The sequence below is a fragment of the Monodon monoceros genome, unplaced genomic scaffold, assembly GCF_005190385.1.
Source record: "Monodon monoceros isolate NGI ecotype Baffin Bay Population unplaced genomic scaffold, NGI_Narwhal_1 Super_Scaffold_16, whole genome shotgun sequence".
NCBI classification, from domain to species: domain Eukaryota; kingdom Metazoa; phylum Chordata; class Mammalia; order Artiodactyla; family Monodontidae; genus Monodon; species Monodon monoceros.
The window spans coordinates 9227499-9255362 of NW_021703772.1; the positions used below are offsets into that span (position 1 = coordinate 9227499).

The 27864-nt window shown below is 43.9% G+C and overlaps 1 protein-coding gene across 10 annotated transcripts in view; it reads left to right on the forward strand.

Moving 5' to 3' along the window:
- The first annotated feature begins 4552 nt into the window (after positions 1-4552).
- SP110 (SP110 nuclear body protein) overlaps positions 4553-27864 on the forward strand; it is a 40479-nt gene continuing 17167 nt past the window's right edge. For 8 of the 10 annotated variants that reach the window (XR_003793970.1, XM_029225453.1, XM_029225456.1 and 5 more), the window contains exons 1-12: positions 4553-4744; positions 7047-7194; positions 8772-8940; positions 11082-11348; positions 12758-12841; positions 14744-14821; positions 16650-16718; positions 18328-18477; positions 20241-20321; positions 21386-21439; positions 23820-23885; positions 25383-25532. Coding sequence is in view for 9 of the 10 variants with exons in the window: in XM_029225453.1 (XP_029081286.1) it covers positions 7057-7194; positions 8772-8940; positions 11082-11348; positions 12758-12841; positions 14744-14821; positions 16650-16718; positions 18328-18477; positions 20241-20321; positions 21386-21439; positions 23820-23885; positions 25383-25532 (1306 nt within the window). In the remaining variant the exon portion in view is untranslated. The remainder of the gene's footprint in view (positions 4745-7046; positions 7195-8771; positions 8941-11081; positions 11349-12757; positions 12842-14743; positions 14822-16649; positions 16719-18327; positions 18478-20240; positions 20322-21385; positions 21440-23819; positions 23886-25382; positions 25533-27864) is intronic. The other 2 variants (XM_029225460.1, XM_029225462.1) reach the window with 1 other exon arrangement.

A 27864-nucleotide genomic window follows, 5' to 3' on the forward strand; every position in this document is an offset into this window, starting at 1 on the left:
ATTTTTACCAACAATAATGGATTGATGATTGACAATAATATCTTCTCTTTTTAAAAGACAAATTTCCCTCCTTCTCTAACCAGATGTGTAATACATCCCAGAATAGAAAAAAGCACCTTCTCCCTCCCTGCCTGTTTGCATTCATGCATGTTGAGCCCCATCTACTTTCAGTTCCTCCTATTGGGTGTTCAGAGGTCCTGAGTTGACTCTCAGACTCAGGGCCACACAGATGGGCTCTGACAAAACTGGCCCCCCCACTACCCAGAAACTAGAAAAAGGTTTTACAACAGTTGGGAGTTCGATTTGGATGTAAATTTTTCTGAAAAGACTCTTACCTACAGACCTGTCTTTGGAGGTAGGGATCAAGGAGGTTGTGGGGGAAATGAGAAGGCTCAGAGGCCACAAGGAATCATCCAGCCTTGTAGCAAGCCCCAGAGGGACCAGGGAATTCCAACAGTGCCCACCCAGCTGCATGGCAGTTACAAGAAAAGAAGAAGGTGATGTGAGTCAGGGTGTCCTTAAGTTTCCACTGCAACGGCTGGCTAATCCACTGCAATTTTTGAAATCTTACTTCCTCACCGTTTATTGATTTGTCATCCATTCTGTTTATATCTATAGAATGAGGCTGGGAAGACAGAAATAATGAGTGTAGATGCCAACCTTAGGAGAGATGCTGGACACAGGAGGCCAGGACTAACCTGCAGCTGATGGCAGTACCTGTACTTGCCATCTTCTCCTTAGGCCTAAGATCACTCTTGATTAGATTTTCACTGCCTCTGTCCTTTCCAGGAGCTCTGACAAGAAAGTTTGCCCATTGATGGATCCCTCGGGTGCGGCACCTAAAGGGTAAAAGGAAAGTGAAATAGCTGCACCAACACGCTGGTCTTCCCTCCACCCACTCTCAGCCCCGGGGGGTGGGGTGGGGGGAGGAGCAGGGCCATTTCCTGGCATCCACGGAAGAGAGGGGACCACTTGTTTCCGCAAAGGAAAGGGGGCAGGAAAGTCTCTTGAACTCAAACAGATCAAATTTGCTTTGAGGTGACATGGCATAGTGGCGACGGGGAGGAAGAAAATGCCACGTTTGCTCCTGCGTCTTGCCAAGGTGACTGTGAGATGAAAAAAGAAAAAGGCAGACATTTCAGATCTTCTCTTAGGCCCATGGGCTGGCCAAGCACAGTAGTGAGCCTGGACTGGACAAGTTAGACCCAGTGTTCAGACACAGGACTGGAGAGAGCCGAAATGCTGGGGAAAATATTCTTCAAATTTCTGGAAAGCAACCAGAGGCCAGAAAGAACCCTCCCAATTCCTACAATCAGAAGGAAGTGCTAAGTTTGGGCAGAGAAGCCTGATGTGCAAGTCTAAGTTTTCTTGAATATGTGGGCACTTTACAAATGTAGCCAGCAGTGCTTGGGAAAAAACTGAGCTCCAAATAGTCACTGAAATCTCAAAGAAAGTGACGGGCTTCTCATTAGATGGGGAAAAGTTTGGAACTGAGACTACCTACACCTTAAAGAACAATGTGATGATGCTAGCTAACAAGTGTGTTACATTTATGTTTGTACATAATTTTTTCACTTACACCCAACCCTCATTTTGTAAAGGATTTGAAGCAACTGAGAAAAACACACTACATCAGCATAAAGTTGAAAGATAAAGAAATGGGAGCAAAGCACAAATAAAATAAATACACAAAACCAGAAGACTAGAAATCCAGGCAGGACCATGGGTCAAATCAGAGATGAACGGGAGTCAAGGTATCTGTAGAATCCAAGGTCTTGGTCAGGGCCGTGGGCCAAAGTAGGTGAGAGCTGGGAAGCCTCAAAGTAGTATGTTTCGAAAGTATGTTCCACTGAATCTGTCTTCTTCTGGCTCATTATAGATGTGCTAGAAAATTTGCATAAATATGTTTGCCAAGTGGAGGGGACAAAAGATTTCTACGCTTCTGCCCTTGTCTGTTCTCTTTCCCCCAAAAAAGTGAACCCAAATCTGGCTGGGACAGATTCCAAATTCCAGCACACGATGAGGCCAGTGGGCAGTGTTCGTGTGCCTACCAGCTGCTACACACACGTGGGACTGCCTGCCTCTCTCTCTCCCTCACTTTGGTGGGCAAAGAGGCTAGTAAGCTATGTCTCCGTTGGACACCACTGTTCCCAGCTTTGGGCCTCCGTTGGGCACAATGTCCCCGACAAGGCCTGACACAGACTAGACCAGCTGACATAAATATGCCAGCTTCTTTGCTTATGAGCACAAGGCCTTTGGTGTTCCTCAGCTGATGGTGGTAAGACTAGGACTTACAGGGTATTGCTGTCAAATTTACAAGAAAATCTTACTTGGCAATATCCTGCATTAGCCCAGATAACAATAGGAACTGTAGCTTCTGTTTTCCACTGTCTTTTTTTCTCTGTGTTCACTAGAGAATCATTCTCTCTGGGATAAGATCAGGGATGCCTGGACCAAGCCCACTGATGAACCATCAGTTGATCCCTGGCTCCTAATGGAGGGGGGGAGTTGTCTCCTTTTTCTTCCGTAAGACCTGAGGGATGAGAAGATTCTGACCTGCCTCCTTGCTCTGTTCTCCCACCCAGATTTAGGTCAAGTAGGTGATAATCTCTGAAGGCGAGTCAGCGCTTTCTTTCCACCTGAAAAATTTCTTTCCACTTCGTTAAGTGTGCTGAGATCTGACACTTGGAATATAGGTGTGAATTGCAGAGTCCTGATCACAATCCAGTGCTATGAGTTAATTTGCTATTAACTCGCCATAGTCTACCAAACTCCCATCTTTGAGCGCTAGTGGGATGCTCGCTACCAGGTCAGATAACCCATCCCAGATGGATCACATTTCTGTGAAGATCTGTTGCCCACAATTCACTCTCTGTTACCCACTTTTTACTCAGTTGGAATTTGGAGGTACAAGTGACCGAAACTGACTCGGACTCACTCAGACAGAAAATCAATTTCTTAGAAGTATATTGGGTAGCTCAAAGAATTTATAAGAAGGCTGGAGGACTGAAAGCAGAAAATAGGCAGTCCAGGCAGAAAGATCCCCAGCCCAGGTCATGGTATGTGGCCATCGATTTGACAAATGTGTTTTTTTCCATCCTGATTAAAAAGGAGGATCAGAAACCATTTTCATTCTCGCTTGACAGATAAGATTATTCATTTACAGTTTTGTCTTGCGGTTATATTAACTCACCCACCCTTTGGGGTAACATAGTCCCAAGATATCTGTATCACCTGGACCTCTCAAAGAACATCACATGGATCGGTTATGTTGGTGACATCCTGGTGATCAGACATTATGGTGAGCAAAAGAAGCCATACAGCAAAAGAAGCCATACATCAAAAAGTGCATGCCGTGTGTTTTCATTCATGTAAAACTTTAATACAGGCAAAACAAATCTGTAGTCATAGAAAAGTGATAGTCATAGATATCATAGACATCATAGATCAGTGAGTGCCTGACGCTGGGTTGGGGAGGAAGCTATCTGCAAAGGGCACAAGGGAACTTTCTGGGGTGATGGAAATGGTCTATATCTTAATTGTGGTTGTAATTATCAGGTTAGCCGAAAACTTCGTTTGGCTTTTTCCTTAAGATGTTATGAAAAAGCCTGAATGAACACTTTGGACAACCCAATACATTTGTTAAAATTCATCAACATGCACACTTAAGTTGAATGCATTTTATACTTCAATAAAATTGAGCTCTTGCCCAATGTAAGTTAGCCTTAGTTACAAGGATTCTTGGACCCTAGAACTGTTGTTTCCCATCTTTTTTTCTGAGGGATAGGATACCTTATAGGTGTCCTGGAGGGGGAACCCATGGATCGAATACATTTGAGAATCATTGATTTAAATAAAGTTAAACAGATTTCTACATTAAAGGGTTTCTCACAGACCCTACATGCCAACACACATTAGAAATCTTTAATCGGATGTATAGAGGGGGCATTCCCTGCTTCCCTGGAGTGGCTGCCCTAGAGTCTTCTCCTGGCCCTGGTTCTGCCCTAGATCCAGTTTCCACACACTTCCAGCTCCCAACTGCCAGCCTGGCTCCGACACACTTTCCTGCCTGGAGTTCTGCTGTCTACCACTGCATGCTATCAGCTTATATTCAGGCTTCCTTTGATTTCAATTTTCTTTGGTAATCATTTCATCCTAACAAAGTACAGGCATTTCTGAGTCACCAAGCCTCCCCTTTGTCTTTTTGTTTGTTTTTTTAAGTTTGATGATTTCTAGTAAATTTTTTCAGTTGTGTAACAATCACCAACACCACAATTCAGTTTAGGTTCATTTTCATCACCCCAAAAAGTACAGAAGGAGGACGCGTCCTGGGGAAATAAAAGTGGGTAAGGAGGCCAATAGATGGTGGATTCCCAGTTCCCGGGAACCCTGGGGCTGGACCCTATGCCTCCTCCCCTTTGTACTCACCTCCCCAGGATGGGCCCGATAGGCAGCAACCCCCGCCCCCGACCCCCAAATGCCCTGGGAATCTCACGAGTTTCCGGAGGTGGAGGGAGGCTGCAGGCACTGCGCGGCGGCCTTGTCTTTAGCTCTGCTCGATCTGCCCAATTACTTTCACTTTCCTTTCCTCAGAAGCCAGGCCCTCATCGTGTGTGGAAAAGCACAGACTTCCTGTTTCGTCCACTGGTATCTCCCTGCCCTTCTCTCAGTCTCCCAGGAGCCATCCCCGGCCAGCCCCTGGACCCAGAAGAAGGCAGGAACAGGTAGCAATCTCAGCGTCCAGGTGGGTTTTCGTCTCGGCTGCTTTATTCACTTTTGGTGATTGGCTTTTACAGTTAATGCCCTGGCAGCAGCCGCAGGGTGAAACTCAACAGTTTAAACTGTGAGGCTCTTTCTTGGTAAAATAATGTTTTCCAAAGAGGTAGAGAGGGGATATGGGATTTAATAGGAGACTTAAAAAGAAGACGGATGAAGAGGGGGAGCAAATACACAGTTCAGTCCTTTTTTCCCTAAACTCTAGCCTGTTATTGTGGATGGAACTTGAGATTTGCTCTGTACCTTCCTTGTCCATGCAGAGTGATCCTGCACTCTGCCGCCAAAGGGCAACTCATCCATTATTCATTGTACAAGAGACTAGAGGTAGTTGGGAAGCTAGCAGAAAAGAGAAAATGAGGAGAGTACATTTAATTTCCTCTAGAGTGTATTAACTTTTTAATATCTTTTCTTTAAGCACATTCATGATAATTTTCTTGAAATAAATTCCCAGAAGTGGAATTTAGGACTCAAGGGAATACATATTTTAGGGTATTTGGTACTGATTACTAAGTTAACCTCCAGAAAGTTTGGACCTATTTACATCTTCACCAGGACTGTCTATGATTATTGCTATTATTTTTATCGTGACTAATTTGATAGGCAAACGTTATTAAATTATTTTTGTTTGCACTGTTCTGACTAGTGACTTACCATGTTTTTTACATATTAATTGTGCATTTGACTCAATTGCCTGCTTATGTCTTTTGCACTGAATGTTTATCTTTACCTATTCATTTCTCAGACCCTTTTACATAATACAAACCTGAATGCTCATATATGAGACATGGTAAAATGCACTAGTGAGAAATGGGACTTTGGTCAGATGAGCTCTGTCTTGCCACCAAAATACCTTGGGCTAGTTGCCTAACCTCTCTGTGCTTCATGTTCATCCTTGGCAATCATAACAGATGAAGAATGAGGGTTATGGAGGATGTTCTATTCTGAATGCTGTAGTATAATTAGTCATCTAGGGCCCCTTCCTCTTCTTAGCATGTGCTCATTCTCGTGTTTTCTGGCTCTGTGCTGATCTTTGCAATATCCTTCCCCTATGCAGATAGTGAACGGTAGATTTCTTTCCCATCTGTTCTCTATCTTCTAGGATTTCATCACAACTCTAGACCCCCTATGGCATCGTCTCTTGTTTTCTAGTACTGTTGTGGATGATTGTTTTATACAATGTATATTTTTTCCGGTTAACCTTAACTATTTGGGAATGAGGAGGAAGAGACAGGGTCGCTCAATCTGCCACTGGGATTAAATCCCTAGAAATAGTCATTAATTAACAGTTCAACTTTTTCTTCGACACAAGGTGAAGTTGGAAAAATGGGATCCATGTTTGTTTTGTTTTTAAAGAAATCTCTAGGTGATCGAAGTTTTTTGTTAATCACTCCCTTTTCTTGACAATTTGTCAAGAATATCATAGGTACATTTTCTTCCTATTATAATTTATCAATATTTTCTCACGGCCTACCAATGGTCAAATATTGTAATGTCGCATGGGCACGGGAAAAGACATGTCTATTCTGAGATGTGAAATTGATACATAAAATAAATCAGTCAAGTCACCTTTGCTAATCATGCCTTTCACATCCTTCATGTCCTTATGTATGTCAGGCCTGTTTGTGTGTCAGAGATTGTAGGTGGTTTAATAAAGTTTCTAAATATTATCAGGTTTCCATCTTCCTACTCGTCTTTGAGCGTTCCCTTTTGTGTGAGCATTGCTAGTGTATACTTAAACTGAGTCCCGGCAATCTTGGTTAACTCAGCTCAATGTAGCCACAGACCATAGTATTTAAGACTACACACCTGGAACCAGAAAATTGGAATTCGTCCCTCTCTACCACTTCCAAGTTTTGCAACTTAGGGCGAGTTATTAAACCTTTCTATGTCTCAGCGTCCTTGACAGTATAAATAGGTGCAATCCAGACTGAAAGGGTTTTGTGAAGATCAAATAAGTTACTGCATGTGAAACCCTTAGTACACAGTCTGGCATGCAGGAAGCACACGGTAAATAGTAGCTCTATTTAGTACCAGCAGCCCCTTTGGGATTTCAGTGTCACATTGTGGGTCACTTTCAGCTTCTGTTGTTGCTGGGCATTGTCACTGCTTCCTATACCCATGAGTCTTTTTGGCAGATGCGGCTTTTCAGACTGCTAAGGGATGCCGTTGGGACCAGGATGCCTGTCTCGAGATGCTGTACAACACGGAGAGCAGCTCCCCTAACTCCTCAAAGTCTTTGCTTCTCTTTTCTTCTTGTGCCTCTTCCGTAGGAGATTCACCATGACCAGGACCTTGAAAGAGGTTCTTCTACAGCACTTTATACATCAGAAGCTGGAGATTGCTTATGCCATAAACAAGCCATTTCCCTTCTTCGAAGGTCTCCGAGACAACTTCTTCATCACCGAGAGACTGTACCAGGTAAGTCACATTGACCGCTTTGCCACGGCAACCCAGCCCCCACCAAGAATGCCGGATCATTGAGGTCTCAAACCACAAGACCCCAGGGCTTTTAAAATTTGGAAGTTCCAGACAAAAATGGTCATTACCAGGGAAAGAAGGTGTCCAGGGTAGGTGACCTCACACCAGATGGCTTAAAACAAGGAAATGTGTTCTCTCACAGTTCTGGAGGCTAGAAGTCCAAACTCAAGGTGTTGACTGGGTTGATTCCTTCTCGAGACTTTCTCCTGTCTTCTGGTGGTGCCAGCAATCCGTGGTAAACCTGGCTCACAGAAACATCACTTAACTCGCTGTTTCCATCTCTACACTGCCTTCTCCTCTCTGTGTCTTCTCCCTTTCTCTTCCCTTACAAGGACACTCGTCACTGTGATTTAGGGCCCACCGTAATCCAGGATGGCCTCATCCCAAGATCCTTAATTACATCTGCAAAGACCCTTTTCCCAAATCAGGTCACTTTCACAGGTTTCAAGCGGACATATCTTTGGATATGAGGAGGCACCATTCAACCCACTAAGGGTACCATCTCAACACTTAAGAGCTTGTGACCCACAGTCCATTCTGATGTGAAGCAAGACAGGCAGTGGGAGATATGGCTATGTGGACAAAAATGGCACTCTTTTCATGTAATTTTGGTTGTTTAAAGTGTTTCCTGAGCCCCAAGCCCAGAAAAGTGCTAGCACTGGTAGAACAATCTTCCCCCAGTCTTGGCCTGTTTGGATCCAACCCTTTTTCATATCATAACTCAGATGTCACTCCTCAGAGAGGGTCCTTGGCCCACTCATCTAATTAAGACCCCCTCATTATTCTTCCCCATAGCAATCCATGCTTTCCCTTCATAACACTGCTATCAATAGGAATTGAGTATTTTTTAAATTTGTGTTTATTATTTAATGCCCATCTTCTCCACCTGACAGTGCCTCTCCCCCAACACGGGTAGCACCATGCTGGTCTTATCTGTTGCTAGGTACCCTAGGGTGAGCTCACTGAGCCTAGTCATTTCTCAATAAGTATTTTGTAGTTGATTCTCTCCTGCCATGTTTCTCCTTTTGGCCAACCTCTCATCAGGAGGACTTCTCTGATTTCCCATTTAGGCCATTTCAAGTCCAAGGGAGAAGGAAAGAGAGAGCAGAGGCTAACAAGCAACCCACAGAATTGCCACTTGTGACCAACTCTTAGGTCCATTGCTGAAGAGTCCTGCCCAAAGCCTTGGAGAATTACACAGTAGCAGCCTTTGACTCCACTTTCCTTCCTTAACATTTCTCTCTTCCCTCAAATATACCTAAAATAAGGTTCACAAGAACCTTATTTTCAAGAATGCTGAATTCCTGTGACCATCCATATATATATGAAGCTCCAAAAGTAAACATGTGGAACTGTGATTTCTCTATGTTAGAGAATTTTACTATTGACATTTTGCACTAAATTCCTTCTTAAGAGAGCAGAATCACTTTCTTACAGCTTAGAAAACCACAAGTGTGTAATAAATCTCCATTCCATTTTATAACCATTTATAATAATCCTTTACTTCGCTTTTAAAGGAATCTCTGGAAGCCTGTAGAAATATGGTCCCTTTATCCAGGGTCGTGTACAACATCCTCACTCAACTGGAGAATACGTTTAGTCTGTCATTTCTGGAGACGTTGTTCAGCCGAATAAACCTGAGTGAATACCCCAACTTGATGACGACCCTCAAGAGCTTCAAAAGGGGTATGAGGCTTCTTGAATAACTTTGGGGCTATAGAAACATGATAGAAGTTGCTACGCTAAAAGTTTGGGCTGGTTTTCTGCCTTGTGGAACATGCACTTGAACTGCCCACTTTCTCTTTGGGAAGAGATGGACCATTCTCTCTCACGAGTGTGACAGGAAAAGCAGCCCCTGGCCCTGGTTCTTTAAGATGAATTTCTAGAGGACACAAACATTTCTGTCTTACCTGTTCTATGAGTTGGGGGGAAATTGTACAATTTAGCATACTGGACAGTCTCTAGGGAAGGGAATGCATAAAGTGACAGAGACCAAGTCTGGCAGAAGGACAAGGAGAGCTAGAGAGGAAGAGAAATGAATAGGGATGGATAATACTAAGTATCTTTTTTTTTGAAGTATGGTTGATATACAATGTTGTGTTAGCCTCAGGTGTACAGCAAAGTGACTCAGATATATATATATATATATATATATATATATATATATATATATTCTTTTTCAGATTCTTTTCCATTATAGATTGTTGTAAGATATTGAGTATAGTTCCCTGTGCTACACAGTAGGTCCTTGTTGTTGGTTTGTTTTGGTTTGGTTTTTGTTTGTTTGTTTTTTGAGTGCTTACTATGTGCCAGGCATTATCCTAGGCACTTTATATGATTTTCTTATGTCATCTTTAAAACAATCCTATGAAATCATTATTATCCCCATACGACACATAAGGAAATTAAGGCTCAGAAGAACTTTCCCAAAGTTACTTGTCTGTTAAGTGCAGAGCCAAGTGTCCTACTTGGGTCTCCTAATACCAGGTTCCAAGATTATGGTCACTATTTTAAACTAGGACAGCTGGAGGACAGATTGTAAAGCTAGAGGAGGGAAGAAAGGTAGCTAAAGAGGAAGGAAGGGGAACTGCGGACATAGAGATAGAAAGAGAGAGTATGAGAAAGAAGTAGAGAATGAAGTTCCTTGAGGAAAGAGAAAGAGCTGAATAAGTAAAGGAGTATTAAAAGAGCAGTGACATTGCTGGGAAGAAAGTAGCAAGAGTAAGAGGAGCAGGCAGTAAAATCACTTAGTTGAGTCAAAGTACGTGGTTCATTTATCTGAGAACAACAAGGGAAGGACCAGGAGATCACACTGAATTGTGACATTCTTATTAGTGGAGTCACCACTGTTGACGGCTCTTCATCTGGTCTTTGATATTTTCCCATTAAGAGGCTCCTCCTCAACGGGAGAAATGATTCCTTGAGCTAAAGGAGCAGCAAAAGAGAAGAGTCCTCCCCCAGGCAGGCACAGCTGCACGTGGGCCTGAGCTCTTGGCAGGATCAGGGCAGTGCTGGGAGAAATATGTGTTCAAAGTCCAGGCTAAGTAAATCTAAGAGTCAGAGGGACCCACACACTGATATGTACCTCCAACCCACCCCACACCCCTGGCCTGGCTGAGCTCAAGCATCTTTCTGGATCCAACTCTGCGATTTTGCTCTGGGACCCACTCCAAAATCTGGCCTTACTTTCCTCTTTTTGTTCACTGGTTGAGACAACTTTACTTCTGAAATAAATAGAGTAGAATCATAAAAGAAACCCGACCCTGGCCTTGCAGGGGAATGGCATGCAGAAAGCCCAGGGCCTGGGGTATTGGGGATGGGAGAGAAGTTTGGTGTGGCCAGATCACAGGGTGCAAGGTGAAAAGACATGGAAACCGAGTCTGCAGAAATGAGCAGAAACCAGAATATAGAGGTCCTAATACACTGTGCGAAGGAATTTATATTGTCTCTTATTTGCTCCAGGGAGGTGTGAGATATTTATTTCTTAAAACAAGGGTGACATTTAACATTATAGCATTGTACGTAATTGTCTAAATTCTGAAGCCAAAACTAAAGAAAATAAACCCCTGGGTACAAAGTCAATCTCAACTTCATGTGTGAAACCACTCTGGTATGAGATCAGAGGTTAGAAGCAGGTGTTATAGCACTAAACATTCAAATTGAAGAAAGAAAGTCTAAAGGGGCCACAAATGGTCGATGCGCAGTCCTGCGCACCTGTGAGAGAGTGAAAGACTCCATGTCCTTGTCCTACTGAATGTCAAGTATAAAGAAATCCCCTTCTCCAAATAATTCCGAGGTACTAATGTGTGATCCTTCGCCAATCCCAGTTGTCACTTCCAATGGAGGGTGGGGCAGAATCACAACGATTCCTCTCGAAGCCGCAGCCAACCCAGCAGGAAGGAGCTCCGTCTGGGCACTGCTGCCGCTGCCCACCTGCCAACACCCCCCATCGAGCCACCCACCCTGCACACCCAGTGTCAGCAAGCCCGGAGCACCTGCCCAGCCCAGCGCTGAGATCCTGCACGAGCATCCCAGCCCTGCTGACCTCACCGTGGCTCTGCCCGGAATCATCCAGGAAGGAAGGCTCACTCCAGGTGAGAAACAGACCCTGTCCAACACCTGTGCAGCCCCAGCCTAGGGTGCCTGTGGCCCTAGAACCTCAGGGTCCTGTCTTTTTGATCTACTCCTTCCCATGCATGCACCACCATACACAGCTCTTTCCAAGAAGGATGTGGGCACTGCCAGGGACCTGGGTAAGCCCCAGAACCCAGAACACCTGCTTCTCACCCCTTGAACAGCCCAACCCTCTGCCCTTTGGCCCTTGGTACTCTGCCTGCCCCTGACATTTTTTCCACTCTCCTCCCTGACACCCTGTCCCTGTAACCTGTGATTTTTCTTCTTGTCTTCAATGACCAATGACAACTTGATATCCCAAATAAGTGATGAAAATTCACAAGAGACGCCCAAGCTACCCCATTCCTGTTCAGGCAGTGTTGCTTGGGGCCGACTTGCCCAGCTCAAGGTGGCTGTGAAGGGAGGACACACACCTACAAGCCAAGAGGGCTGTGGCAGGAGCCCCAGGAAAAAGAACTGGGAGTGACAAGGAAAAAAACGAGAGGGGGGCCGATGCACGGCTCAGGACCTCTTGTCAGGGATGCCATCACAGCCACTTTGATGCTATCACGTCCAAGAGCCCTGTCAAACCAACACTCAAAACACACTGTTCTGAACTGGAAAGTAACTTGTGCAACACACCCACCCTCAGTGCTTACTGACTGCTCACCCTCTGATTACAGGGACCTTTCAGTTTCAACCATATTCATTTTTATATGGTTTGGAGGTTATCAAAATTATTAGAAAAGATGATAAAATGTTTAAAGGTTGCTGGACCTGATTAGCTTCTAAACTTGTGTCATTTATCTCCCCCAACCATCAGGATAAAGGACTTTGATTACATTAAATGTAAATGTGGAATATTATTGGCCGCTGTCAAAAATGGTATCATGGGTTCTGAGCTCTCCAATACCGAGAATAAGGGGCCCTATTTGGTCCGGATGTTTTCTCCACCCATCTAAAAAGTACCATCCAAATAAGGTTAGCATAACCAGAAGGCAGTAACAATGAAAGAGTCCATCCTCTAGATTTTCAAAGGAAAAAAAAAAGTGCCTGTGTTATTAAATCAGTAAGTGACTGATTGAAAGGAAATGATTGGGGAATTCCCTGGCCGTCCAGTGGTTAAGACTTGGCACTTTCACTGCAATGGGCCCAGGTTCGATCCCTTTTGGGGGAACTAAGATTCTGCAAGCCACACAACACAGCCAAAAAGGAAAAAAAAGAAAGGAAATAATTGTTCCCTGTCCCCCTCTACCCCACCCTCGAGGGACCTTGGTGCTTGGTTGGCCCATCATTGTTACCTGCTGGAATAGATTGTTCTTGTTCCTCCCACTTCTGGTTCCTGCTCTTGGGTCCTCGGATCTGAAATTCCTTTTCTTCCTCTGCTCAGTGTCCAGTGACAACCTGATCCCCCCAAAAAAAGATAAAGAAGACACTCAAGAGATGTCCTGCGCTCCATCAGGCCCCGTGCCAGGTAATCTTGATTTGGACAACTTAGGCTCATGTTAGCTTTCGCATCTACCACGAAGAGAAGCCATTTGGGTCATCCGGGCACAGGGCTCTCCTCTCCGCTCTCCATCACCATCTTGGCCCAGCTCATGCTGCTCACCCCGTCCTCAGGAGCTTGGAGAGGGAGAGAGAGTCCCTGGGAAGGGTGAGGGAGACAGGTCTGGGAAAGGTGGACCGGGAGGCGGCACTGAGGGCGAGGGGACAGGAGCCCTATTAGTACTTGCCCAAGTGAAGCCAAATCCAGCCTCTATACCCAGACATCGAGTTATATCTCAGAGACAGAGTTTGGGGTGAAGCAGAAAAGAATAGTTTTATTGCTTTGCCAAGCAAAGGGGGCCACAGCAGGTTAGTGCCCTCAAAACTGTGTGTCCCAGCTTGGAGGGGGTAGTGAGAAGTTTCATAGTAATAGTTCAAAGGGGGCGTGATCAGCTCGTGGACATTCTTCTGATTGGTTGGTGGTAAGTGGGAGTCAGCATCATCAACCTTCTGGCTTCAACCGGTCTGGGGTCTACGTGGTTGTGGGCAGCATCCTGTTAACTTCTTCCACCTGGTGGGGGTTTCAGCAAAACAGCTCAAAGCTACCCTTATGTGTATCCCTTGAGGGGGAACCAGGACCCTGCCCCAAGGCTGCACTATTGTTTCTTTCACCCGGTCCTCCCTTGTCTCCACATCCCCTCCCTTCCCTAATTAGCATCTGTTTGAACCTGCTGGTTGGAACTCAGGAAAGGTCATGGAGGCTGAATGAAGCCTATTTCCTATACTCAAGAAATGGGGGGGACACAGAAAGGCTTTTGTGCCCACGAGCCCCACAGTGTCCTGCTCAGTATCATGACCTGGACTCCAAACACCACTAAGGGGTCTACAGAGGGAGAACATTCATCTGCCAGGAGGCAATGTGGTGGGAACCCTGGGGAAAGGACAAGGGGCTGAGTCATGGCAGGACTATTTGACTCAGCCACTCTCTGAGGCCACTTCAAGAAGGCAGATGTCCAAACTGCTGCATCAAAATGCAAAGCAAACAGAGACACTGAGTTGGTGCTCAGACATGGACGGTCCTCACTCCCAGCCCTCACCCTGACTGGGGGAACTTTCACATTCAACCCTCGTCATTTGTACATCATTTGGATTTTTAAGATATTTAAATAATTTGAAATGAAACAAATCATTTTTAAAGTCTAACGACTGCTTGCTAGCTGCCTCAGTTAGCTATTCCTATGTAAGATGGAATTTGAGACAGATCTCACAGCCTTGTGTGAACAAGGAAGTGACTGCCTTTTGTGAGATGGGTCTTTATCTGTCATGGCTTCAAGTCCTTCTGTCTTTCTTCGTGCAGCAAAAGCTAGAGGAACTTTGTATGTTCTTGCTGCTAACAAGTGCTGATAAGTACAAGCTGACCCCTGCTTTCTTCGACGGCAAATAGGTGGAAATACATAAGGCACTTAACCTCCTTCACTATTTCTCAAGATGAAATAATCACAGATACAGCAGTTTAGAAAGATCACATCACAGACGTCTAAGCAATAGCATGTACTTTTCATGTGGCAAAAGCATTCATCCTCATTGTGGCCGTCAGAATTCAAGATCACCACACACACTAACTGCTGAGAGTCTTAGAAAGGGAAACCTTTCTAAAGGGCTCAAACTGAGCCCTCCTCTGCGGAGCAGTTGTTCCCTGGTTCACTGTGATAATCACACAGGTAGCAGTAATCACAAGTTGATCAAACCAAGGCAGAGCCAGGGAACCCTGACGAGTCCCCAGACCTGTGCTGCAGGTGCTCTCCACCCTCTGGTTCTCCCACCAATCTCCCTCAGCACTTTCTCGTCAGCCTGTTCTCAGTTCTAAAGTGAATTATATATTTTTTGTCAGTGATAAGAGATGATGCTCCTGAACAAAGTGACCCAAAGGAGCTCCAAGAGGCATCCAGGGCACCTGCCAGCAAGAAAGGTAAGGATTGCCTTTCTCTTGAAGACCTCAGGAGGGTGAATTTGGAGCTGCATCTTATCATAAGCACCCACTAGGTGGTTATAGTCATCATGCCCAATACAGTTTGTTTCCCATTCACTGCGTCTTCCTCTAAGGCCTTCATGAATATTATAGGGAAACGAGAAGGCATTTATGGCCATTGAAATATGCACCCATCGGAATTGTTTGTTCTGAAATCATCAAGGTCTCCTACACACACAGCTTCTTATAGGGTTAGTCTCACTTCCCTCTTTAACTGAAAGTTTGTTCCCCAAGAGGACTCTGCTTCCTCTTAAGACAAGGCTGCATATTTTCTGCTACCACTCACCCCATGGCTGAAGGCAGGTTGGATGCCACCCCTTGCTACACGCTGCCCCACCCAGCCCCTTGCTCCCCGTCCCCTCCTTCGAGGCTTAGCCATTCAAGTGAAATGCTCACTCCCTTTTCATCACTATCATCTCTTGACTTTCCCACTGCTCCCTGGAAGAGCTCAAGGCTGACTTAGAGTCTTTCTGTCACTTCAAGTCCTGCCATCATCCTGGACATCTTCAAGGTACATGTGGATAACAGACCCATCCAATATCCTGACCTCTCAAATCCTTCTTCTGCTTCTTTCCAGTGACCTTTTCTCCCCACCCATTCTTGCCCTCCCGAACCCAAAGGTGATCCACAGGCCTTTTCATCATTTAAACCTGGCTCAACTTCCCAATAGTTAATTTGAGATTTCCTTTTTTTTTTTTTTTGACATTTAATGCTTGAAATTTGCTCCTTCTATAACGATTGCTCAACTTCTGATCTCTCCTTCTCAGCCCAATCTATAAAAATTAATTCAAAAAATCCCCCCCCCCGATTTCTTCCTTACAATTTGTTTCCTCTGCAACTGTCCTTCAGTCTCATTTGGGTGACCAGTGCACTGGCCTTTTGCTTCTCCAACCCCTCATCTGCATTTCTTTCATGACCCTTCTTACCAGTTCAGAGTTGAAGATCCATCGTTTCAGTAACCTTCTGCTATCTTCACCTGCCTTGCCTCTCTGTCTTTTCCTAGAACTCTCTGGCAGATGTTCAAGGAAACTGTTGTCTTCTTCCTGCACACTGCATTTGAAATCAGGCACTGCTGGGGACAGGCACACAGCTGAGCAGTGCGTACCCACTGTGTCTTCATAATTCCAGCACAAATGATCCCTCTACACTGTGTCACAGCTCCACTTCCTGTGACAATCCTTTCAGACCTTGAGCAATTTTTTCCAAACCTCTGATGCCTCACTGCCTCCTTTTTTGCATGACAGATGACCTTTCCTCCTCTTTCATAGAAAAAATCAGATGGGAATTCCGTCACTTCCTGCTCCCACCCTGCAAACCCCAACTGCTTCTTTCCTCTCCTTTCCAGCTCCTTCTTTTTCTCCAAGGCAATCCTTCCACCTCTTCTGACAGTATCCATGGTCCCTTCTCTTCCCTGAGAATTCAGCATCTCCCTCTCACAAGGACATTCATTCAATCAATGCCCAAGCCTATCACAGTTCATAAAAGGAACTTTCTCTTGATCTTCATCTCACTTCAGCAGCCTCCATAGCTCTCCCCTCCGTTTCACAACCAAACTTCTAGAAATGAGTTACCTAAACTTATTGTCTCCATTTCTTCACTTCTTTCTCTCCTCTGCCACTTTAGAATTTCAGCATCACCTAAGGTCACCAATGACCTTCTGGCCACTGTGGTTTGAGGACCCAACGTAAAAGCTAAAAATTGTTGACATATGAGGTTAGTAGATCAATGTTTGTATTTATAAAAGATGATCTGTGTCTTTTCTTTTTAGGAAAGAAGAGAAAAAGAAATATCTGGTTAACCCCAAGGAAGAGACACCAGAAAAAAAGCCTCCCGAGAGGTAAGATGAGAGCACAAGAGGGGGCTGGAGGCTAGAGACAGCTCATGCTTGTCGGCCATGATGTGGGAGGTGGGATTTTATTCTAAATGCAATGGGGAGCCATTGAAGAGATCTAATCAGTGAAGTGACATGATCCAATTTTAAACGACGAGACCAATATTGGTGTTACATAAAGAATGAACTGGAAAAGAATGGAAACAGGTTAACCTCTTGTGAGGGCAGGTGCCATGGGAGTTGATAGTAGCCTGGATTCAGATCTGGCAGTGGAGATAGAAGAAGAGGGTCTATTCGAGGTCAGTTGAAGGTAGAGTTGATAAGACTTGGTAAATTGGAAGCTGGGGATGAGAGAGAGAAATCAAGGCTTGCTCTTCAAGTTCTGGCTTAAATGGCTGGGTGAGTGGTGATGCCGTTGCTGAGAAAGGATGCAAATATATTGGGAGGAAATTTTTAGAATTCAATTTTTGACCTGCTCGTTTCTAGATTAGTGCTAACCTTCTATGCACGTGTGCCAGGTATGTGCTTCGTCAAGTACTGTGAGGCTCTGAGATATTACCCCCTCCTGCAGAGTGATGTTCTTTATATATATGAATATTGCAGAAACACAAAGCCCCTGGGTCAGGGAAAAGAATTCTTTATTGTTGTTCACAACCAGCTCAACACGGCAGCGTTTCTCCCCCACACGCAGACCCACAGGCTGGAGAAGAGAGCTGATGAAATCTTTCTGTGTGAGTGGCAGATTATAACCTACAGACACAGGAGAAAGAATGATGGATTTTCTGCCCTGTGTATATACAGGACTAGGACAGCCATCCTCTCCTCCTGAAAAGAGAAAACATTTTTTTTGCTGCTTTCCCCTATCTTTATACCGTATACACTTTTGTGTCTCAGGAGGCTCGGGCTTTTTACAGAAGCACTGAGAAATCAAGGAAACTTAATTTCCCCACAGTATGCCAATTTGACACACTCAATAAAAAATCTGGTCCAAAGATACAGATATAAAATTCATTGGCAAAATAAAGGGAGAAGAGAACCCTAACGCCAACACCACCACCCCTCACCTGGCATTGCAAATCCTCTAGGTCCCAGCCTCACTCCCCATTGCAGGGCCCCTGCCTCTCAATTCTTTGATACCTTTCACTTTCCCTACTAGAGGCACCCAGGGACCCCTGGATCTCTCCTGTCTCCTGTATCACACACAGGCCCTAGGGAACCTGGAAAAGTGCTTTACAAGACTCCTCCTCTGCTAAAACAGAGCATCCGGCCATGTTTACTTGGATGTGGCACTCTCTGGCAGCAGGGGTCTCAAGCCAGGAAACAGGAAATCAGCCCCAGTGCTCTGGGATTCCCCCAGATTTATCTGATTGATTTCAAAAGGTTGCACAGAGAGCGAGAGCAGATGGTGAGTTTGGGGGCGGGGGAGGGGGAAAGAAAGGTGTACACAAGAAAAAATATGTAATTACGGAGAAATAGGAGGAGAAAAGTGAGGCACAGGGGTATAGCGATCTTAAAGTGAGGGGACTGGGAGTGTGAGAAGGAGGTCACTGTCAGGGGGAGGAGGAGCGCCACTGGGACCCCAGTAAAAACTACTCACAAATCACTGTTTGGCCAGGGGCAGCCTTACCTGGGCATGGAATCCAAACGACGCTCCACGTGGCGGAGCAGGTGACTCACAGGGAGGACGACTCAACCAGGAACACAAAGGTCAAGACAAGAGCAAAAAAGAGAAGGACAGAATGTGCCCAAATGCCTGCACCAGAGGGTAAGGCTGGTGATGGAATTTGTCGTCTGAATGCTCAGCGTGGGAGGGTCTCTCCTGCAGCCCACAATAAATCAATTACCTATTACCATAAATAACATATTTTTATGAAAAATAAATATATTTTTCAAATAAAAAAATTAGGTGAGTGGTATCATTGTACATTTTTGCAAATCTCTTTAATGTCTACCTTTATCAAAGATGGCTGGATTCTTAAAAAAAAAACAACATTTTTTCACTATCTTTTCCATGTGCTTTCTTAATATTTTTGTATCTGTCTTCATTGTATTATATTGAAAGCTGAGAGGGAACATTCTTAATAGCATCAATCTATATCTTGTTAACAATTGCTTTCTATTTTTAAAGGTTCTTTTGAAATTTTTTTCTTAATTGAAATATGTTTGTTGTACAGTATTATGTTAATTTCAGGTACACTATATAGTGGTTTGACATTTGCATACACCGTGAAATGATCACCATAATAAGTGTAGGAAGAATCTGTCCCCATACAAAGTTATTACAATATTATTGACCTTATTTCTTATGCTGGATATTATATCCCCATAGCCTATTTATTTTATAACTGGAGGTTTGTTTGGGGTTGGCCAAAAAGTTTGTTCAGGTATTTCCTTAACATCTTACAGGAAACCCAAACAAACTTTTTGGCCAGCCCAATACCTCTTAATCTCCTTTACCTATTCCCTGCTCCCCCACCTCCACCATCAAGGACAGCTGGGCTCTTATCCCTGCTTCTGTATTCAGTCAATTGTGATTTGTTGCTTTGGTTGAAGCATAGGAAGAAAATCCAGCCTCACACAGATCTGTAGCTGAAAAAGGTGGAGTATTTTAACAGTCTTTTGAGATATCTGTGGATATTCACTTTTGATACTACACCAAAACTCAACAAGGGACAGTTTCTTAAAGGTTAGTTGTAACATAGAGTCTGAGACCATATACTCTGTTGTAATCAAATGTCTTATGCTATCTTGTGTTTTGAGTGGATCCTCTACTCATGATTTTATAATCTCATAAACAATTAGAAAATTTTGGTTCACTTAATTTTACAGTGAGCTTGCAACTCAAACAATCACTTGAGTATTAGTCTTGAGACAACATGGTACTTCAAGATGCAGCAAACTGCTTTACATGTTCTACCCAGTTTTTTATGTATGCTATTAAAAAGATGTGTCCTTAAGGGTAGAAATTTAATTAAATTAATAATTTTAACTGTTTCATCAAGAACATTCTTAAATGAAACTGGCTTTTTTTTTCCATGTTGAGTAAGTGGTAGTGAAGAATGCCATGCTACCTTCTAAGGTTTGGGGACATCGCTTTGATTTGTACTGAGGCACCAGCATTTTCACCTGCCTTGGCTGTTGCTTCATCTGTGCAAAAGTCAACATAGCGAAAAAAGGCAAAGAACATCTAATTATAAAAACAATTCTGACCTTGAAGGTCTCCTGAAAGTATTGCTGGGGCTCACCGAAACCTCTGGTCCAGGGGCTCAGATGACTGCCCCCCACTGGACATTCCATTAGTGGAGGAACCACTGCTGACCAGCCTTGCTCTGCTCCTCCCCTGAGTGGCAGACAGGACCAGCGGTAGAATTATTCTCAGGAGGTAGTCGCAGGGTCTCATCAGGACTGGAACCTCCAGCCTTCAGCTCCAGAGTGTGCAAGGTCCTTCCTGGGTCTCTGGGAGATTCCGCGTGGACTTACTAGGGGGCATTTACTGAGATATAAGATGAATGTTGTTTCTTTTTTCAGAGGTCAGTGATGACACTTCAGAGATGGATGAAGGAAAGAGACCCCAGGAGCCACCCAGCACACCACCAAGACTCACCCACGGTAAGGGTGAGGGATTGCAAGTCTCTCAGTATGGGCATCAGGAGCCCAAACTTAGAGCTGTTTTACTCTGAGTCAGAGTTCCTCAACCATTTTTTCATTATCACTGCCCATTTAGATTTTTTTTTCTAATCATGAACCCTACCCCCCAGGATATTTCAATCCCACAAGTATATTATATATCCATTTCTGTACTGGATATATTTATTTGTGCTTTATACATAAAAAGAGTAAGTTTTTTTCACCCCCAAGAACCAATTTTGGGGCAACTTACCACTGCCAAGTATTCATGCTCTAAGTATATTCATGGTACTTTATTGCAGTGCCAAGCCATCCAGGTTTTTCCTACGATCCCAATCTCCATGTTTCTCACATGACCTTTCTGTGAAAACTGAGATGAGAACAGCTCATCATAAACACAAATGTAATACTATGACTGAGCACGAGCGTCTGACATTGTTGTGGGCATACGCTGGAAAAATGGTGCACGTTAATTCACCCCTCACCATGGCCACTGTTACTCACATTGTTACTGTTATCCTTGGAGGGAAAAAAAAAGCAGAGCATTCTTCTGTTTGCTGGTAATTCAGTCACTGTGTCACATCTTCACAGAACTCCCACACAACAAATGTGACTTTCAAATGACAAATATCTAATTATTGTCAGAAAGAATGAATTACATTTGACCGTATTAAAATACAAACTATCATTTTTAACAAGTTTTTCCTGCATTACACTGACTCATACAATGTATATTTCTAATTTTATCCTGAATAATATATTTTATTTTCACAACCACCTTTGGAGAAAGTTGAATGATTTATTCAAATTTGAGATGTAAAGGATTAATGGGTTTTCCCAAGATCCTGTGGATAAAGGCTGGCTGGCACAGGACTAGCATCTTGGTCCCTAGAACCCTCTTCAGGAACCATCATCCTCCTTTATAATGAAAGGGATAGAAATAATACTGTCAAAGCTTTACCAACTCAGTATTGTCTGAAATGAATGTGGTCACGAAACATAAAGATTGCTTATTTAAAAATCACTTTCTTTCTCATACCTTCTAGATCCCATGGATAAGGGAAGCAAACTGCCTTTTGGAGAGTCTCCTGGGGAAAAACGTAAGTGTAAAGAACTTATTTGGTCTCTATTAGGGTGGGTTTGATATTATTTTTGCTGGTTTTTATGCCCTTCGGGCTACAAAAGACATCTAAGCCAGAAAAAGATGTGTGCTTTTTTCAACATAGAAATGTTTTCATACTATAAAAGCACTATGCTGTAGCCTTTGAAATTAGCTTGCTGTGTGTGACAGAAAACTGCATCATGCCCCCAAATATAGTGGCTGAAATTAGAGAGCTTAGTTCTGCCTCATACAGAAATAGGTGGTCGGGGCTCGTGCCGTACGCAGCTCACTCTGGCTGTTGCTCCCTCATCCGCAGCATCTCCTTCCCTGGGGTCCAGCCAGCAAGTGTGCCTTCCATCCAAAGGAAAGAGGCAAGGTCAAGGAGAGGCATACCTCCTCTCCCGAAAGACACTATCTGTATGTCGCATTTTAGTAATTGTTACCATTTCATTGCCAGGACTAGTTACATGGTCTCACCTGACTGCAAAGGAGGCTGGGTAATGCAGTCTTTATTTTAGAAGGACAAGTATCCAGCTCGAAATCAGCAGCTTTACTACTAAGGAAAAGGAAAGAAAGAGGAACAACCAGCCCTGCACACTGTGTGGTGGGCGGTACTACCGCTCTCCACTATTTCCGGTTCTCCTCCCCTCTTCCCAGACACTTGGAAAGCTGCATTTCCCAGCTCCTCGCAGGAGACAGGGCCATGATGCTAGTTCTGACCAAGGAGCTGGTGAGATGGGTGTCATTCCTGAGTCAAAACACACGAGATACTGCTTAGCTCTTCACACTTTCTTCCCCTGATTGTAGAAGTGTGTGGAAGAGGGAGGTCGCAAAAGGCCAAGCAGTGTGGATCTCAGCACCACTCATAGCGGACAGCTGCCCTGGAGACCCCGTCCGCGTCCTGCAGAGAACTCTGCATGACAGAGAAATACACTGTTGTATGTTAAGCCGCCAAGATTTGGTTTTGCTTGTACTGCAGCATAGCCTCCCCTGCCCTGCCCGATACAATGTTCCTCATAAAATCTGCAAACAGTACAGAAAGTTATTAATCAGGAATTTAAATACCTATTTAATCTCCTTCCCCCACCTTATTTTTATACCTTACAAAAACACATACATTCTCATATATATGTACCCTTTATATGTATGCATTCTTTATGTATATATATACATGCTCATACTACCTAGTCCATCCTATAAACACTTTTAAACACCTTTTTCGTTATTGTGTGATTAACAATTGGTTTCAATAATAACCTATTGGTAGTAAGTTAGGCTATATCCAGTTGTTATCTGAAAATAGAAATCATATTGTGTGTGTTGGTATCTTTGCACACTTGTCCAATAATTTCCTCAGGTTTAATTTCTAAATGCGAGATTACTTGGTTAGGGTCTATATATCTTAAATTTCATATTTGTTACCAAACTGTTCTCCAGAAAATGTATTTGTTTACATTTCCTTTAATAACACACGAGTGTTCATTAACTACATCCTCATCAACCCAGACATGATAAAACTTTTTAAAAGTTTGGGTATAATTAAAACTAAACAATGCATTTTCAGGGGATTATTGGTGATCTAAAGATGCTTTTTAGGGATGTCCCTGGCAGTCCAGTGGTTAAGACTTCGCTTTCCAGTGCAGGGGGTGCAGGTTCGATCCCTTGTCGGGGAGCTAAGATCCCACATGCCTCGGGGCCAAAAAAACCCTAAAACATGAAACAGAAGCAATATTGTAACATATTGAACAAAGATGTTAAAAAAATGGTCCACATCAAAAAAAACTTTTAAAACAAGACACTTTTAAAATAAATGTGTCATTTGTATTTCCTCTTTTAAAAGCACTTCCAATTTATGCTTTTTGCCCACTTTCCTAGCGTACTGTTCACCTTTTGCTTTATCTATTAAGGACAGTAACCCCCTAAGGTTACATATATTGCAATTTTCCCCTTTTTTGTTTTAACATTGTGTGGATGATTTTTGAAGTATGGGCATTTAAATTTTTTAAGCAGTCAAATTTGTTCATCTTTTGCCTTTACAATTTGGGTCCTTGGCTAAGGACCTTCCTTCTTTGGCTAAGAAGATCTTTTATATCTATGGCTTATAACAATCTCTCTATATATTTTCTTCTAGTCTTGAAAAAACTGGTTATTAATTAGAAAATGATATATTTTAATGTTAATAATTTAGTATATCTCTATTACTTCTTTATTCAATCCTTTTTCATTTCCGAGTACTTTCTTCACATAGGTCTCCTGGTTTTCTTGCCTCCCCAAAGTGACAGGAAGATAGAAAAAAATTTTACTTAAAACGTATTGACATTTCAAGCTTGTAGATCAATATATATAGCCATAAGAGATGATTTTCTTTTCTGTTTTAGGAAGGAAGAGAAAAATACATAGCTGGTCAAGTTCAAAAAAAAGACAGAAAAAAAGTCTCCCAAGAGGTAAGCAAGAAGGGTGAAGTCGTCATTCCCTTAATGTTCATCAGGGTTCTTCTCTCCAGCCACACGGCCACCCGGGTGTCACTAGAGCACGGCCAGCCCCATCTCGACCCCTAGGTCATCCCATCAAAGGCCCCTCCTCACAAAAGGAGAACCATGTTGATTCCAACAGGTTTCTTTTCTCTTATCATTGGGAAGGAATGGGGTGGAGGTGGGCAGAACGCATCAGTCAATTTTGAGATTAGGACTGTGTCCAGTGCAAGTTCAGAGCCAGGAAGAATAGACAAAGCAAACCTGAATGTGCAGGCAGGATTCAGACTCCCAATCCCAAACTGGAGTTAGATTTGTTGTCACTGAGTGTTGAAAACCACCTGAAGCGATGCTCAGCATGCATTGACTCCATGCAGGAAAATCATGTTATTTGCAGTACAAGAAACAGAAATGTATGTAGCTCTGCATTTTTCTGGATCCTCTGCTTTATTCCTTTTTGTGCTCATCACCTTTTCTCCTTCTCTTCTGCATTCTCTTCCTCTTCCCCTTCCCCTCTCCTTTCTCCTTCTTTTTGCTTTAGTTCAAGGTGTGCCAGTTGGTAGGGATTCCCTTGGATTTCCAGACCTTGAATGCAGCACCCTGAGAGGGAATCTCCTGTCAGCCCCCAAACATGAATCATGACATGTGTTCCACTGCTTTGGACATTCCCCGAATTTTTCTGTTTGTTTCCAACACCCCTTAATCTTGTGGTTTGACCTGGGTGAGGGCTAGGACCTCCTTGGTCACCCTTCTCCTCCTCTTGTCACTTTCTCTCAGTCCCCAGCGCCACTGTCTCCTTGTCATATGCTGAGTTCTCTCCACCAACGACTTCTAGGAAAACTTGACACTCAGACCTCTAAGCTTCTCCTGTTGGTATATAAAAGAGAAACAACGAAATCTCTTTCACTCTCAACAAATTTGTGTTTCAAGATTTAGTGTAACATCTCCAAAACGGCCTCAGCTGAGCAGTTTCTTCTCAGATCTAGCCGGCATCTGCCCCTTCCCTGAAATTTATTGATTTAATAATTAGGGAACCCTGGACATTACAATGTATAAGCGTGAAAAATACATAATTTGAATGTTTTCTAAAATATGCTGCCTGTTACACATTCATTCCACAGAGATGAATTGAGTTGAGTGGTGTGCTGGCACATGTCCTAAGTTCTGAGGACTCAGCAGTGAGCAAAACAGAAAACTCCCTGCCCTCATGGAGCTTAGATTCTTGTTGATACACATGTAATTAATAGTCAGAAAGAGAAGTTGAAGGGGGAAAAGAGAAACAGGAGTTTGGGGGAGAAAGAAAGATACCCACAAGAGAAGAGGAGAATTATGGAGAAATAACACGATAAAAGTGAGGCAGTGGGTACAGAGATCTCAAAGTGAGGGAACTGGGAGTGCGAGAAGCTTCGGGGAGGGGGAGGGCCACTGGGACCCCAATGAAAACTCTTCACAAATCGCTCTTTGGCCCAGGGTCAGCCTCACCTGGACACAGAACCCAAGAGATGCTCCAAGTGGTGGAGCAGGTGACTGAAAGGAAGGACGACTCAACCAGAAGATCGAAGGTCATGACACGGGCCCAGAAAGCAAGGGCTGAACGTGCCCCAAAGCCTGCACCAGAGGGTAAGGCTGGCGATGGAATTTGTCACCTGGATGCTCCGTGTGGGAGGGGCTCCCGTGGAGCAGGCACAGGGTGACGACGCAGATGCATAAAGTTACTAATAGAAGGAGGGAGGGGGCAGACGAATGGGCGTGAAGACAGAGCAAGAGTCTCTTGGTCTGGGGGTGGCTGTTGGGAGAGGTAACCGTGTTCTCAGGGTGCAGGTCGCCTTAGCTGTGCCCTGCAAAACCCCATCCCCACTCCCCTGGGTCTACTGTTTACATTTCTATCAGCAGAGCCACCTCTGCTCCACAGAGTCTGGGGGCTCCTCTCTGATTCGGGCCGATCCAGTGACGGGAGTGGCGTTAGACTTCGAAGTGGACACATTCTCTGTTTTATTTCTTAATGGTTTATTTCTGGAAGTGAAGTAGATTGGTCAGTGGGTCTGCATATTTAAAATTATCCCATACTGGGAACTCCCTGGCGGTCTGACTCTGTGCTCTCACTCCAGAGGGCCTGGGTTCAGTCCCTGGTTGGGGAAATAAAATCCCACAAGCGCCAAGGCCAAAAACGAAACTAAACTAAAATAATAAACTAATCCCATACTGATGATCAAACTGTTGCCAGTTTAGACTCCCATGAATGCGGTGTGGACACCCTCTTCCCTACATCTTCACGAGCACCAGAAATAACAAGACTTTTCCGTTTGTCGAACATAAAGGCCAAGAATGTTAGTCCGCCAGTGTTTTCCTTGGAATTTCTTTGTGCTCTGTGAGTGGTTAAATACGCTTTGGAAGGTCACAGTACTGCTCACCAGCATCTCAGAAGGTCACACACCCCTGCCCTGTGGACTCAGGAATGGCTTCGTGACTTGGCCAAAGAAATGTGGGTGGAAGTGAGAGGGCTACTTCCAAGCCAAAGCTTGAAGAACTTTTTCTAAAAAGGGCCAGAGAGTGAATAATTTAGGCTTTGCTGGCCATAAAGTCTCTACTGCAACTATTCAACGCTGCCATTGTAGCGTGAAAGCAGCAGAGACAAAAATATAAACAAGTGGGCCTGGCTGTGCTCTAATAAAACGTTAATACCAAAACAGGCATTGGGGGCCCCCCTGGTGGCGCAGTGGTTAAGAATCCGCCTGCCAATGCAGGGGACACGGGTTTGAGCCCTGGCCTGGGAAGATCCCACATGCTGCGGAGCAGCTAAGTCCGTGCGCCCCAACTACTAGGCCTGCGTTCTAGAGCCCGCGAGCCACAACTACTGAGCCCACGTGTCGCAACTACTGAAGCCCGCACGCCTAGAGCCCGTGCTCCACAGCAAGAGAAGCCACCACAATGAGAAGCCCGCACACCGCAACGAAGAGTAGCCCCTGCTCGCCGCAACCAGAGGAAGCCCGCGCACAGCAACGAAGACCCAAAGCAGCCAAAAATAAATAATAAATAAATTTATTAAAAAAGAAAAAAACAGGCATTGGGCTGACTTGGCCCTTGGGCCGTAGTTTGCCGACACCTATAATAAACCACTGAGATTAAGGAGGATCATAAATGACTACAGCATTATCTAGCCTGTATTTACTAAGATGCCTGTTTTTTAAACAAATTTTTCTTCAGAATGTTTTCTTTGAAACATTGAAGGTCCCCTATTCATATTTGCCTATTTTTATATATGACTCTTCTTTTTTTGTTGTTTAATCAATTTGGGAGATTAACCCCTTGTTGCTGCAATTTTCTTATTTTGTTTTTGTCTTTTACTTGAGAAGTTTTTGGCTGTGGAGGGTTTCGATTTTTTGGGTTTGGTTTGGTTTTTGGGTTTTTTTGGCCATGCTGTGCGGCTTGTGGGATCTTAGTTCCCGGACCAGGGATTGAACCTGGGCCCGTGGCAGTGAAAGCGTGGAGTCCTAGCCACTGGACCGCCAGGGAATTCCCGAGAGTCTTAGGCACATCAGTTTATTTTTTCCAGTATGGTTTATGTCAGAGTTTCTCAACTTTTGCACTGTTGTTATTTGGGGCCAGTTAATTCTTGGTTGCAGAGGCTGTGCTATGCATTGTGACACGTTCAGCAGCATCCCTGGTGTCCACCCATCAGATGGCAGTAGCGCCCACCTCCCAATCTGGCAAAAAGATTTCCTGACATTTCCAGATATCCTCTGGGGGCAAAATCACCCATCATTGCTTTATGCCCTGTACTTCTGCCTTAAAAAGCCCTTTCTATGTAATATTTATAAGGCTACATCCTTTATTTACTTCTAGTATTTGTATTAAGTATATATATATATATATATAATATTGTTATATGTTATATTAATATATATTAATTTGTGAAAATTTGCCTTCTGTAATACTTTTAACCTTCCCATCT